The sequence below is a fragment of the Halichoeres trimaculatus genome, unplaced genomic scaffold, assembly GCF_033239565.1.
Source record: "Halichoeres trimaculatus isolate MK-OKI-2021-1 unplaced genomic scaffold, fHalTri1.1 fHalTri1_scaffold_2, whole genome shotgun sequence".
Taxonomy (NCBI): Eukaryota; Metazoa; Chordata; class Actinopteri; order Labriformes; family Labridae; genus Halichoeres; species Halichoeres trimaculatus.
The window spans coordinates 25,877,590-25,891,497 of record NW_027437180.1 but is presented as its reverse complement, the minus strand read 5'-3'; the positions used below and the strand labels follow the sequence as shown (position 1 = coordinate 25,891,497).

Genomic DNA, 13,908 nt, shown 5'->3' with positions numbered 1-13,908 from the left:
ACATCAGCATGTTTCTTTTACAAGCAAAAAGACACTTTTTGTTTTTATCCTTTGGATTAAAAAGTAGCCAACAGTGCAAAATGTATAAACATGGCAACATCTGCGAGGGCTGATCAGAATCCCAAAGAGAGAAATTGCTCTTCAGTCTTGTAAAGTGGTTAGTTTAGTTAGTCTTAAGTTTACAAAAATAATCAGCTTCACAGAGATCTTTCTCAGCAAGGCCTGATCCGTGGTATTGGATGTGTGATGGCAACATGTTAGATTTAGCATTCTTAAACAGATTTATTAGATCATAGCATAGCTCTGCTTCCTGTGTTTTTGTTAGAATGACATTCGATATCGACTTCCTCTCTTCTAACAACTGTTGCAGGCCTCATGACCCGAAAGAGTGCCAGCGTCAGGTGGAGCCTCCAGAGCTGCTGATGACAGCTTGTTCCAGACACTGTAAGAATGGACACTGTACGCCTACTGGCAAGTGCTGCTGCAGCCCTGGCTGGGAGGGACCCCTGTGCAGAGTTGGTGAGTGACTCTCCTACTGCTGCCTTACAGAGAAGTGCCATCTGAGCAAACACTCATGTGGTCTTTCTTTCCAGATGTTTCACTCAGGTTAAATGCATGCACTTGCATCATTTTTCCAACATCATTTGACATCTCGTAGACTTCTTTCTCCTGTTTTCAATGTTTACATTTAATACATGTTTTTTTTTCTTCTCTCAATGGCTTTAGCTAAATGTGAGCCAGTCTGCCGCAATGGAGGAGTGTGTATGGAGCCCAACAAGTGCCTTTGTAAGAGCGGCTACTCTGGAACCCAGTGTGAGAAGAGTGAGAGAGGGATGCCCAATGACCAGGAGAAAGACGGCATACTGGACCACATCATTGACATGACCTCGTACCTCCTGGACCTTACCAGCTATATCGTATAGGGGTGCGCAGAGGGGAGCTGCTCCCCACCGTCATCCTCAAGTTGACACAAATCTACCTACCTACCACCACCAGCAGACTTTAATGAGGTGTCCTTAATAAGGCTTCTTAATCTCTCTCATACACACATAGGCATACAAACACACTCAGACACACACAAAGGATCCATGTCTGACAGCACATCATCCTTGTCACCGAACTCTTCCTCTTCTGCCTATAAGCTATTTGCTCCCGAGCACCAGGCCTGGCATCCAAGCCGTGTTCACTTTTCAAAGAGACCCACAGACACCAGGGACATGATTGACAAGCATGGCCAAGTTCTGGAAGTTCGCCTCACTTCCTCTGTTGTTCACAAAATGCTCATACACGGGTTACTCCACAGGAACAAGAACTTCACATGAACAAAACCATTTGATCACAAGACTTTGGATCTTTCAGTGGCTGTCTGTTGCCTTACTCAAGACCCCTCTGACACCCTAGAAAAATGGAGTTTGAGGCTCTCTAACAGAAAGAGTTGATTGTTCAGGGGTTCTTCAGTGATTCAGAGTTTAAGGAGTGGTTTGGCAGAAGGTCTAGTTTGTGCTCCTGGTCCCAGCAAACCGCAGCAAAAGAAAAGTCTGCCTACACAGACTTGAATGAACACTCCACAGCTCTGCCTTGGGTTTTTAAAAACTGAGGAGTCAATGAGAGTGGTTGATCGTGCAGACGTGCTTTGTGCTTAACTATTCTTTAGGCACTGAGGCAGAAGTGATGAACCATGTTGTCTCACCTGTGATGTTGTATTTAGTTTTTAGGCACATTGTCATGAAATACTTCAACAGCATACAGTCTGTATACTCGGCTTTGTAAAACTCACTTGCTATCAATGTATAGAACAGATCTACAACGAAGGACCAGAACCACACAAACAGGAATGACTGAGTTTGTCAAAGCCAGTCTCAATATGAACAGAGGTATTGGCTTCCATGCACTGTATACATGTTTCATTTCATTAACTTCATTTTTCAAAATGAATTTGTCATTCAAAGTCCAGTGAGAGTAGTTCACATACGTACATATGCAGCATTACTCTATCACAGGCACGACAAACTCCTGTCATTGCTTCACACTGAAACTGATCTCAAAACTACAAAGGGAAGAGAGTGGGGTGATGTATATTTCCAATAGAGCTTATCTAAGTACTACTTAGCATTGCAAAAAAAAATCTATAGCATTACTATTGTTATCATAGAGGAGGGTTTATTTTTTTAAGCGTAATAATATATGGGAGAGAATGGTGTTTATAGAAAGCAGTTTTACACTAAGCTTGTCAGTTCATGTTTTCTTGTACTTAAACCGATTTTTCCTCCATTGAGAAAAAGACACTAAGTGTGTAAAGTAATGCATGTCTGTGCCTGCATTTAGTAAATCTCAGCAGACCATCTCGATCCTTTGCCTGACATGTGGTTTCCTTACCACTGTCAGAAGTGTGTCTGTGTTATGAGATGATCAAAGATCCTGTCGCACCAAGATGCTGTGGAAGTACATTCAAAGGATCTTATCTACAAACAGATTAAGGATTCAGCTTCAGGTTAATGGAAATATGTTCAGGCAATACACTCCAATGAGTATGCTACTCTTACACTGTCAGAAAACGGTAATAAAAAAGGCTGGGCTCACCTGCAGCTCAAATAATGTGTTATCTTTTACAGACCACAGACTGAAGTTCAAGCAGATGCAGCTCTCACACAGCACATTTGATCTTTTGCCATTTAAGTTCCCTGAATGAGTCGTGATAGAACCATGAAACATTGTGCTTAAAAGTCTGGAAGACAAACATTTACAGTTCTGCTCTGTCCCGTTCTGAAAGTCCAGTTTCCATTCATCATGGTTAATTGAAGTTTAATGTCAACAACAGTGTACGTCTTCTTCCTCTGTAGCCTTGCTCGTGTTTGCTGAAAGACATCAACTCTACCTGGTCAAAATGGAATTCATGCTGTAAAATGGAAAATTATGATTTTTTTTAGCACTTAATGTGAAAGTTGCATTGTAGCTGCTGAGACGGAGTGGTGTGAATAGAATAACCATTTTCATTATTTAAGTAGTTACACAAATAAAATAATTATTTAAGTTCTCTATGTTGTTTTTACCGTTGTACTGTATGCGACATTTTTTTTTTATTCCTTTATTGTAAATAAAACTAGGGATAACTTTGTTTCTCTACAGAAATATCAATATGTCTATTAAAATTTATAGCATGTCTGAAATATTTGTCTCTATTTGTTTTTGCTAGTCTGTAAAGTATTGCAAAGGTAAAGGTGTTCTAACTACTGTTTTTATATCTTCTTAAAGATTATTTCATGTGATTTTATGTTGTTTCAGAAGCTCATATTGTCAGTTGAACACATTTTGTGTGAGCTGTCAAGAAAAGCAAGGCACATGAGTATAATCCATCAAGGGTTTATAATCTATGTAGGATGTAAATTTATTGTAAAAGACCAGGTCATGGCACCATGCTGGAAACTGTCTCATTTCTGGTAAATCATTTGCATCATTTCCACTGATGGTTTGTCCACCAGGTAAAAACAGCAAAGTACAGGATGCTAAGAAAATGTTGGAGTGAAACGGGGCCAACATGGCTCCAAGCCTAGGGTTTTCCCTGCTTGAATGGAAAAGCTGCTTCAGAGCTGACACTGAGGAGAGAGCTCTGATGGCTGCTCTGTCGTCATGCAGCGTCATGGCATCGCTCAAAGTCAAGCCTGGAAATTCCTCATTTGAAGTGGAAATTCTGCCTCCCAGTTTTTTCGGAAGTACACAAACACATTCATGCATGGAGTCACACACGCAAGAGCCGCTGCTGATGGCAATATTAATTTCCTTCTCAAAATACCAATGAGGCTTTGTGTTGTATAATGATAGTGAGTGGAGACCACCCACCTCACTCTGCTCTCACTAACACATACACACAAGCACACACACTGCCATATTAAGGGTAACGCAATACTTAGTTGTCTATGCACTGCTCAGATCCAATCAAAATTGTATAAAGTGCAACCCTCCAATAGTGGCGCAAGGTCCTACGTATATTTGAGTTTATACGCTATCTGTGGCATGAATCATTACTTCTCATTTGGAATAGTTCTCTTTTTCCTTCCCAAAGGGCCCTTGTCTGGCTGTCTCTCCCAAACAGTGTAACCTAGTACTTAGAATAAACATGAGGAGTCTGTATACCAAATATTTGTAGGACTGAGATGGCTGGGTGTGCATGCTATAATATTGTATACATGAGCCAAAGAGTCAGTACAAGCAATACTTATAAGGGTAACAGGAGGAGACAGGGAAACAGTGAAAACAATAGGCACACAATTAAAAAAGGAGATATCATTCTTATTCTCATCGTACAAATGACAGCAAACAACTAATTTCCTCATGAGTGATACTTTGTAAAAGGACAGTTTTACAGGTTCTATGCATCTTGGTCAGTACCTCTCAAATTTTTAGACTGGACAGCACTCAAATATTTTTACTAAAGCTGAACAACCCAGAGGCAAAGTGACAGAATATAAATGCAATTTTTTTTAACCATATTCAAATGTAGTTCCACACATGGTAATCTTAATGAAGATGAGAAACCAGCAAAAAAGCCTCGAAGGTAGTTAACAAGTTTACAAAAAAGGATCAGAAAATATTTACCTGTGATGTTGTATTTAGTTTGTAGGCACATATTTTAGCAAATATCTATCAGTCAGAACAGAAGGTAGCTACAAAATGTTTGCAAGGAGCAAAAATACTGGCTAAGCACTAAACAGCTGATGCAAATGTTTGCAAATTAAATGTGAGTTAAGAACTGGTTAAATGCTAGCATTACCTACCGTCTTACGGTAACAAATGGGTTAATGTCAAATTAACTATACAAAGAAATTTAACCTCACACTCATCTGGATAAATATCTTTACATTTGCTCGTTACTTGAGAAGCACTAAAACAGTACCACCTGTTCGATTAATGTTTTTTGAGTATGATAAATTCATTTTCTTAATTTCCTTTGTGGTCATCTTTTATGAAAACATAACTATTCTTTATCCTGACTGATGACCCAAATGACAACATCTTTCTGATACCACACACGTCCAATCTTGATACTTTCTGTAAATGTTTCGCTGTGATTGTGACATCCCTTCAAATATCCTTTGACCCTCCCACCATGATTTACTGTTTCCACTGTGATCTAACGACACATTACACTTTCAGACTAAATGGTAGAAATCACTGAGCACATTGCACTGTGGCTGAGTTTGATGTCATGTGTTAACACATGAAGTCATGATGTCTTGTCGGGGAGGGATCCTAGCGGGAGAAAACGTTGATTAATGTTGTACTTAAACATCTGTGTTTGTCTGTATTGGCACCAGTCTCTTGTGATTTGGAGCATAAATTGTGGCTTCTCCAGGATCCAACATATTGATTTATGTGAGAATATTGAATCTGGACTTTGTAAACATTTTTGGTGGTTGTTCCAGCGAGTCTCTACGTGCATTTTCTGCATCTGCGTGCATGTCAATCCCTCGGTTGTATATCTGGTTTTGTCACACCCCTAATTGCTTAGTGTGTTCTGTGACCTCATGTGTTTACACGGACTGACTCAGAGAGCACTACTGCTGAAACGCACAACCAAGGTTGCTGAAACCTCTTATTCCCTTGCCCCTATCACTTACTAATGAAGACACACTTTCCAACCGGCTTGCTGCTGCTACCCTTTCCTTATGCCTCACTTCACTGTCAGCTTATCACATAACAAAACAAACCTCAGTCCGCGACCACCTTTGAGGACTTTTGGGTGGTTTTAAGCAAAGCTTTAGCTTTTTCAATTCTTATTGTGAGCTAGGGGATTTTTTTTTTCAACTTTCACACCCTGTCTATCTCATGTATCCCCCTTCTTCAACTACATCATAATACCTCAGTCACTTACACAAGTTTCCCATCCTAAAGCACTTCCTCTTTCTACTCACATTCATCTTTGTGCTCCTCTCTGTTCATCTCCTCATGGACTCATCATTCCATCACTCCCTCCTTTCACCGTTCCTCGCTCTGCTCCTGGATTCAGAGCTTGTTTACTCTTCCCGACCACAGCACTGACTCGCATCCATGAAATGATGCAATTAAGGTTCCTACTGGGGCTCAATCTGTCATGTTAACACATGCTAAACCCCCACAGAGGGCTGAGAGCTGAGCTGAGTGTTGGGCGACAGGTAAGACTGACCGCAGTGAGGGGCGGTAGTTTAAGATTGAAGGGAGTGTCATGTCACGTAATGCAGCAGCCATATGAAGCCATTATACAAAAATATGCACATGAAGGAGAAGATTCCTAAGGATCGGTTGAGTGAATGCGTTTGTAGCTTGTGAATTTCTGAACACCTTCATGCCATTTACAAACCCTGCTCCTTTTTATTACATGAATTTGCTCTTTCGTGTGTTCTTATTTTTTTTTTGTTAGTAATATCATCATTCTATGTGAGTAGACATGTAATGAGCAGTTCAGCCTTCATCTCATCAGGATTTCATTATTGGCTTCATGTGAATATGGATGACTTTCCTCTTTCTTTGCTTTTCACAAGAAGGTGAAGCTGAATAATTGGGAAGCCAAGGTAGATGCAGAAGCAGTCTGGTTTGTGGAGCCACGGGCTGACATCAAGCCCAACTAACCAAAATACACATTTGACTTGCTGATAAATATCAGAGACCCCTCAGATCAGCATGGTCTGCAGCAGGTTTCTACGGTGTTTCTCCTGCCATTGCATCTCCACTCTGCTTGTCTAGAAACGTGCACAAGGGGCTGCATTTTTCAAAAAAACTGCACGTCTTTGCATTAATACCCATCTTTTGCATCAAGACTTACTAAAAAACAAACACTTCCACATAAATCAGGAATGATTAGCGCTAGCAAGTGTTGATGAGGGTATAAGAAGACATCGGTCTCTACTTTGACCAATGCTCCACCTACAATGCTGAAGAGGCATGCTTAATGATCAGTTCTGCTGCCAGTCATTCATAGTTTTAGTTTCACTTTGGGGGAGCTATTGTGCCATCCATTGCTTTGTCCCATTCAAGGGGCACCAGCCTTGTGAAGACCCTGCCTTTGAAGACCTGCATAGATCAGAGTACATCAGCATTTGGAGGAGTGTTAAAATAGGGGCATACAGCCCTCTATGGCTGCAGTTTTTATCTATTTTGTAGATACTGCATTGAAAGTAAATTTGGGAAGGAAAAAGCCCCACAGACTCATGTTTTGGTATGTTATCTAATTTTTGAGATAATATTTTTTTGCATCTATCTGCGTCCTCATTGCATGTGCCCTAGCAAAGAAACTCTATTGCCTGTTTTGTTTATGGTTACTAAATAGGTGAGTTAATCCACTCACACCAGCTTCTCGATGTAGTCTACCCTCCACTTCAGCAGAATAAACCACCTGCTGAAAATAATTCTGTTTTTTTGAGAGTTAAATATGGGAGTAAAAAATGCAAAAAATACATTGCCAGGAATACTTTCAAGTACAAGTGAAATATGTGTCTGCTACGTGTGCAGTAGCAGGTCCTTACAGCACATGTAAACCTCTGTGTCTATCGCATTTCTATGTGTGAGATCTATAATGAATCTGCATGTGGCTGTCAAAGACAACACATCCCTCTTTGTCTGCTTCCACTCTCTGTGATCCACAGCCTCAGAAGGTAAACAACTGATGCTGGTTGAAGCGGACCACCTAGGTATAAGTTTCCACGTGGGGGTATCCCTTAAACGCAAAGCAAAGACATTTTCCAAGACACATTAAAAAGAGTTATGCAAATGGTTTACGGCAGCGCTCGTGTGGCTGTATTGTTATATTAATCTGTATACACTATGGCTCATCTTGGCAGGATCCTTTGTTTGTCTTTGCTCTTAATCTGCAGGGCTCATCTCAGGCTTACATCAGCCAGAGTCAACAGAAGGACATCCGCCGCAGCCTTACTGCTAACACCAGAGCTAACACGGGGGTCAAATAGTGTGTGTGTGTGTGTGTGTGTGTGTGTGTGTGTGTGTGTGTGTGTGTGTGTGTGTGTGTGTGTGTGTGTGTGAACCAAGCAATGCCGAAAAAGGTCAGAAACTGATTCTAAATGGCCTATGGCTTATGATCACAGGGATCCAGCACAGCACCAGTGTTAGGTGTAGAAAATGACAAAAAATAAAAAACATCCTATCACCAACCTGTGCTAACCTGTCCTCCCTACACCCTGACTTTTATCCAGACCTTTTCTGACCTACAAGGGACATTTCTGTCTCTGAAGAGCATTCAGATTCAAATACAGCTGGTCTTTTGTGCTTGCAAATATGTGTTTTTTTTTTCGACCACTGATGATGCATCTGTGTGTCCAGGTCAGTGAACTTTGCCAGATGCCTGCCGCCTGGTTATCCTTATAGGCATGGCCTGCTCTGCTGAGCTATGAGGGCTGTTTATCATATATTGCTAGCAAAGAGGTTGGGGTTCTTGCACAACTAAGAGGAAATGCACACAGACAGACAGTAGTGCAGAGAATCATGCTATAAGAGTAAGACACACCTCTGCATGCACATCTTCAAGTAATGTCACCCTACTGTATCTAAAAAAATGTAAAAGGTTTGTTTACAGTCACTCTTATTTACACCTTTTTTGAATACAAGACCCTAATTATTTATTTAGCATTGAGCAAGAGCTGGCTTGTGTGTTCACCTGCATCCCCATTCTTCTGCCATATTTCTTTGGAAGTTTCTGCCAGAATAGCTTAAGAGATATCTCCAAGTTGTGAGTTGTGTTTTACAGGATTTTACAGCAATATGCTTTGATAGAACATAGAATCACCGAAGGAAAGATAGGGACAAGCTATAAATATAAACTATTTATATATTTATTTATATATATATATATATATATATATATATATATATATATATATATATATATATATATATATATATATATATATATATATATATATATATAGTTTATGGCTCCAGTATTACAACATCCTGCAACACTGCATGGCCTCTCAGTCAAACCCACACATAATCACATAAATGCTCCCCCATAACTCAGTCTACAGTGACAGAAAGCACTCTACAAAATGAATTACAAATATATCAAGTCAGTGTCATTCTGAAAACGAAGGATTACAGAGTAAGCATTCCTTTCCTTCTCAGTGAAATATTGTTCACTCCTTCTGAGAAAATATTGCCCATTCACTCTTCAGTGCCACATAAGGTTAAACGTGCATGGTGTAACATTTTCTTTGGTTTCTTTTTATGGTGAAGTGTTTTTCTCTTATACCATACTTTCATTGCCAAAGCCCTAATCCTTGTTTTGGTACAGAGACCGCCTGTGTTGGTGGTGTACTGTGTGCATCCTAATCTCTCCAAAGCTCTGTGTCGAATGGCTGCACTGCCTCTCTGTACACTGTGTACTCCTAGTTTAGCTATACCCTAACAAGCATGGCAAAGTGGTGAAAGCAAGAGGTTGTTACACAAACAGGCAAGGAGGCACGAGAGGGAGGAAGGATCATAAACAAAAATACATGCCTTTTTGACTCATGTGTTGATAAACATGCCTGATGTAAACAAACCCGTCAGGGCATCAGGAAACATGTATTACCATTGTATTACCTATCACATTGCTGTGAGTTTACCTCATAGAAGTCCTGTCAATAAAATGTAACGCTAATAGCAGGCTTCACTCCTGTGTTTTGAATCTTGAAATGTGAAGATACACTTGTGTTTTTATTGCCAGTCACTCCATCTAGTCATACCTGCATCATCTGCCAGTCATGGGGTCGTAACATTACAGGAAACATCTTTAACCAACACCTTTAGCCTACTTGTTTTGTCACACCAGTAAAACTAAAAGCTTAAATTTGCAATGATATGAAAATGAATAAAACACCAAACATTACTTGAAGGGAAAGTTTGTTTTTTGTTGTTAAGTATGAATGTGTACTTGTCAAGTGAGTGTTTTACCCGGGGGGATGCCGGCCTGCTCAGCCTCTTTGTTGAGAAACCATCTGGAAATGAGGCACAGACACTAGACAAACAACTGCTGCAGACAGGGTCAACTCTACCGTGTAATTTAGCTCATCTTAAGAACTGCCAAACTAAAATGAGGAAAATATCAAAATTCACAATATATATCACCAACTTGTAGAAAGAAAGTGTCATTTTCCTCATGCCACATCAATGGCTACTGCCAAAATCAGGTGCTTGCAGGTGTCCAATGTCCTGACCTTCCCCCTGATCTTTGATCTTTAACCCCTTCCACCTGAGCGGCTCCTTTGCCAACCCCCCCTAAACTCTGAACCCGGACTGTCCATCATCCTGGCTGTCACCCGGTAAAAGGATTTACAGAAAAACTCAAGTAGCTCTGTTGTGATGATACTCTTTAAAGGACACCTCATAAATCTATTTACGCCCTGAGACCAGATATGAAACACCCTGCCATGACAAAATGATTTTTTTTTTGTAATATTTATTTATTTATTTTATTGAAAAAATCATCCAAGTTTTTTTTCTCAAGGGGAAAAATTTCCTTCAAATACTAAGAACCAGATCACATTGGTCGCATATTTCTTCGAGGATCTAAATACAGAGGTTGATTAATGTTAGTTTTTCTTTTTTTGATTTACATATATTCAAAAGCACATGCATGAGCGTTCATGCATAACTCAGACATAATCTGCGTCACATTCACTCAAACATTGAGTACATTTACACTGTTAAGTTTTATATGAAGACCCAGATGTTCTTAAATAGATTTTACATGTTCACAATTCTATTTATAAGACAGCATAAAAAAGAATATTGAGTTCTCGTACATGCCGTTACAGAAAAAAAAAATGTGTAGAGCAAGTGTACAACATATTTCTTGCTGTGTGTAAAATAGAAAAAAATCTGTGTGTGTTAAAGAGACACAAGTGCTCTACACTGCAGTTCCTCAAGGGTCCACTTGAGGCTGCCCCAAAAAGCTCAGAAGACCTCTTAAACAATTGTGTTGAAATTCCACTCTTTAACAACACTCTGTACTATCTGTACTTTCTAAATGGGGCTTCATTTTTAATGCTGATAATTTGGAAAATATGGAAGAAGATAGTTTTGCATAACAGTGCATAAGGGGTGTGGCTGATGTGAGATAATATTTTCAATAACACCTGCCTTACACAAGGTTTATACTCAGCAGTGCACCATGGTTTGCCAGGAATGCATCATTCTGACCTAAGGTGGAAGAAGTTGAAAAGTATCCCTGTCAGCCTTATCCATGCTGCCAGATTACCTGATTAGCACGCTAAACAAAGAGGCAAAGGGCTTCACTCAGCTCCACCTCTGCTCCTCGACAGGTCGACTGAAGTTTAGGTTGGGTCATTATTTTCAATACAGAGACTGCCATCACTGTACCTTTCATCCTTTGTCAGAGCTACTTTAAGAAAAAGTACAATTTAACAAGAGCAGAAAGACCATCTGTACAGCTTGTGTTTTTGACCACCAACATGTTTCCAGGAATCCTATTTTCACATTGTGGGATTCAATCCAACCTCATCAGTTTTGATGGATATGTTATATTTTTTGAGCAGGTGGGTGTGGGGGAAGAGGCTTTAGGCAAATTCTTTGATTCCTTTGTGGGGCCGCCCTTTTCAAGTTGAGGAATCAAAGACCACCAATGTGTTACATTTCTTATGTGGTCCAAAGAAAAGGAAGATCAGCAGACACACACTTGAAATCTTGATTTGATCCCATAGAGTCCATTCTGGCAGATGGAGGTGGGGGCACAGCCTAACACTATGATCAACTCCTGCACTTGCCACACACTGCGCCAGCACCAAGAACATTTATCATCCTGTTTTACTGTTGCCTCAACTTTACTTTTTTCCTCAGTTTCCCTCATTCGTATTCCTCCCTGGCAGGCAGGATTAAGTTTGATTGTATAGTTTATGAGTGATACGGAGTGAGGTTTGGCACTAATTCAAGGCAGACCGTGCACAGTCATTTTATGGTTTCTTTCCACCTCAGTGGCTGATGTGTGGTGACACATTTGATAAAAACCATCCAAGATGAAGGGTTTGGGTTGGGGTTGTGTGAACAGAGAGAGAGAGAGACATGGCTGAAAATGAGCATCGACAAAACTCTGACTTGTAGCAATTTGCAATTTTCTTACCAGCCCTTTTCTATCAGCCAGCCCTGCAATTACCTTTTTGCTCTACAAGTATGTCAATGCTGAGGGCTCCTACTTTACGGCCGACTCTACAGTGGTGGCATCCTGGACCACCAACCCACAATAATCTCACAATTAGCCGAATGGGATTGAAGGAACCTGCCAAGTATGTGGCACATGTTGTTTTGGGGTCAGAAAAAGTGAGGTGTCTATTGGGAACAGAAAAGTCTGGTTTGCTGTTAACTGACTTAAAAGCAGAATGACGTTGGCCTGGGTATAAATAGTTTCATCTGCCCCCTTAGTGCTGCTGTAGGGAGGTTAACAGTGACATCAACTTATAAAAGACTTTTTTAACAGCTGATGTTCATTCAGCAGACAGATGTAGTGTTAAGGCAACATTTGTGTGTGTGTGTGTGTGTGTGTACACTTGTAATTTTACATGGTGAGTGGACCACCAGGCATCCAGACATGAACTCCACCTTTGAGCTTAATACAACTGATTACACTCTGATCAGTGCTGGTAATAGTTAAGGCTTCAAAGGCTTTACTTCTGAGGCTGCCAGCAGTTATTTCCGACCCTGAGCTCTCAGCCCCAGCTTTCAGAAACATCTAGGCTTCATCTGTGTCTGCTTTTAAGTTGTTATAAATAAGCTTTCCTTTATCCCCCCCCCCCCCCCTTTTTTAATAACTTATTGGCAGCAGAAACATATGACACCGTTTTCACAAGTTATATACAGCAAATCATAGTCTATTTTAAATAATAAGCTGTATAATATATTTTGTAAAAGAAAACTCAGTCAAATACAAACATTTCATTGGCTCTGTAGAATTGATTTATCCCCAAAGGCAGACAAAAACTTCTCTGATGTTATGAAACTGCACAAATTAAAACCACTTTCTTTACTTCAATTAATTAATACAGAATACAATTTATTTTTTTCTTTTTGTCATGGTTGCAGAATGAATTACTTCTAATCTCCATTCCCCCCAAGTAAAAATAATGATTCAGTCCATGGCCAAATATGAATAAAGCTGCGCTTCCATCAAGCAGACCGGTTCGGTTTGTCTTGGTACGGCGCATATTTTGTGGCGTTTCCACTGACTTATCCCGGGACAGATCCCCAAATAACCGACGAGCAGTCCCAATTTTGGGGGCACTTTCATATGGGTACCAGACTGAACGGATCCGCTCTCGAAAGGCGGAGCTACAACACTGCAGACCGTTGATTGGTGAAAAGAATCATCACTTACCCCGCAACAGCGGCTGCATTTCTCCTGGCAGCACACAGACTTCTGTGAAACAAAGCTTGATCGCAATTTGTATCAAAGAGCTACATGCCAATCACAGAGAGGACGAAATGCTGAATGTCTTCCATCTGTGCTCTTTGTTTACTGTGTCTTGTTTTACTTCTTTATTAGATTAATCAGCTTGATACACTGTGTCGCACTGCTATGGCATCACGCTATTGTTTAACAGCTGCGGCTTTCGGCATCAGGCTTACATGCCGCCTACCACAAGAGGGCATAGTTTTGCTGTGGATACGCAAACAGGTCAGGCTTAACTGTGCCAAACTGTGCCAAACCATTCTGAAATGAACTGGACTGCTTGGTGGAAACGCAACTTTACTCTCTGGTATTAGAAATTGGTTGCGATGTTAACATTCCTTTGCAAAATTAAATTGAGTCTTTTTTTTCTGGCTTGTAAAGCATAAGGTGTAACAATGAAGAATAAGATCGATGTTCACAGCTGATTAATGTCAAAAACAAATCAGATGTTAAGAATATACATAAAACTCAATGAAGGCAAC

The 13,908-nt window shown here is 40.3% G+C and overlaps 1 protein-coding gene across 3 annotated transcripts in view; it reads left to right on the top strand.

Moving 5' to 3' along the window:
- hhip (hedgehog interacting protein) overlaps positions 1-3,082 on the top strand; it is a 33,494-nt gene extending 30,412 nt beyond the window's left edge. For all 3 annotated transcript variants that reach the window (XM_074664678.1, XM_074664687.1, XM_074664695.1), the window contains 2 exons: positions 371-519; positions 727-3,082. In XM_074664678.1, the coding sequence (XP_074520779.1) occupies positions 371-519; positions 727-923 (346 nt within the window). In that variant the 3' untranslated portion in view covers positions 924-3,082. The remainder of the gene's footprint in view (positions 1-370; positions 520-726) is intronic.
- Positions 3,083-13,908: the final 10,826 nt, after the last annotated feature.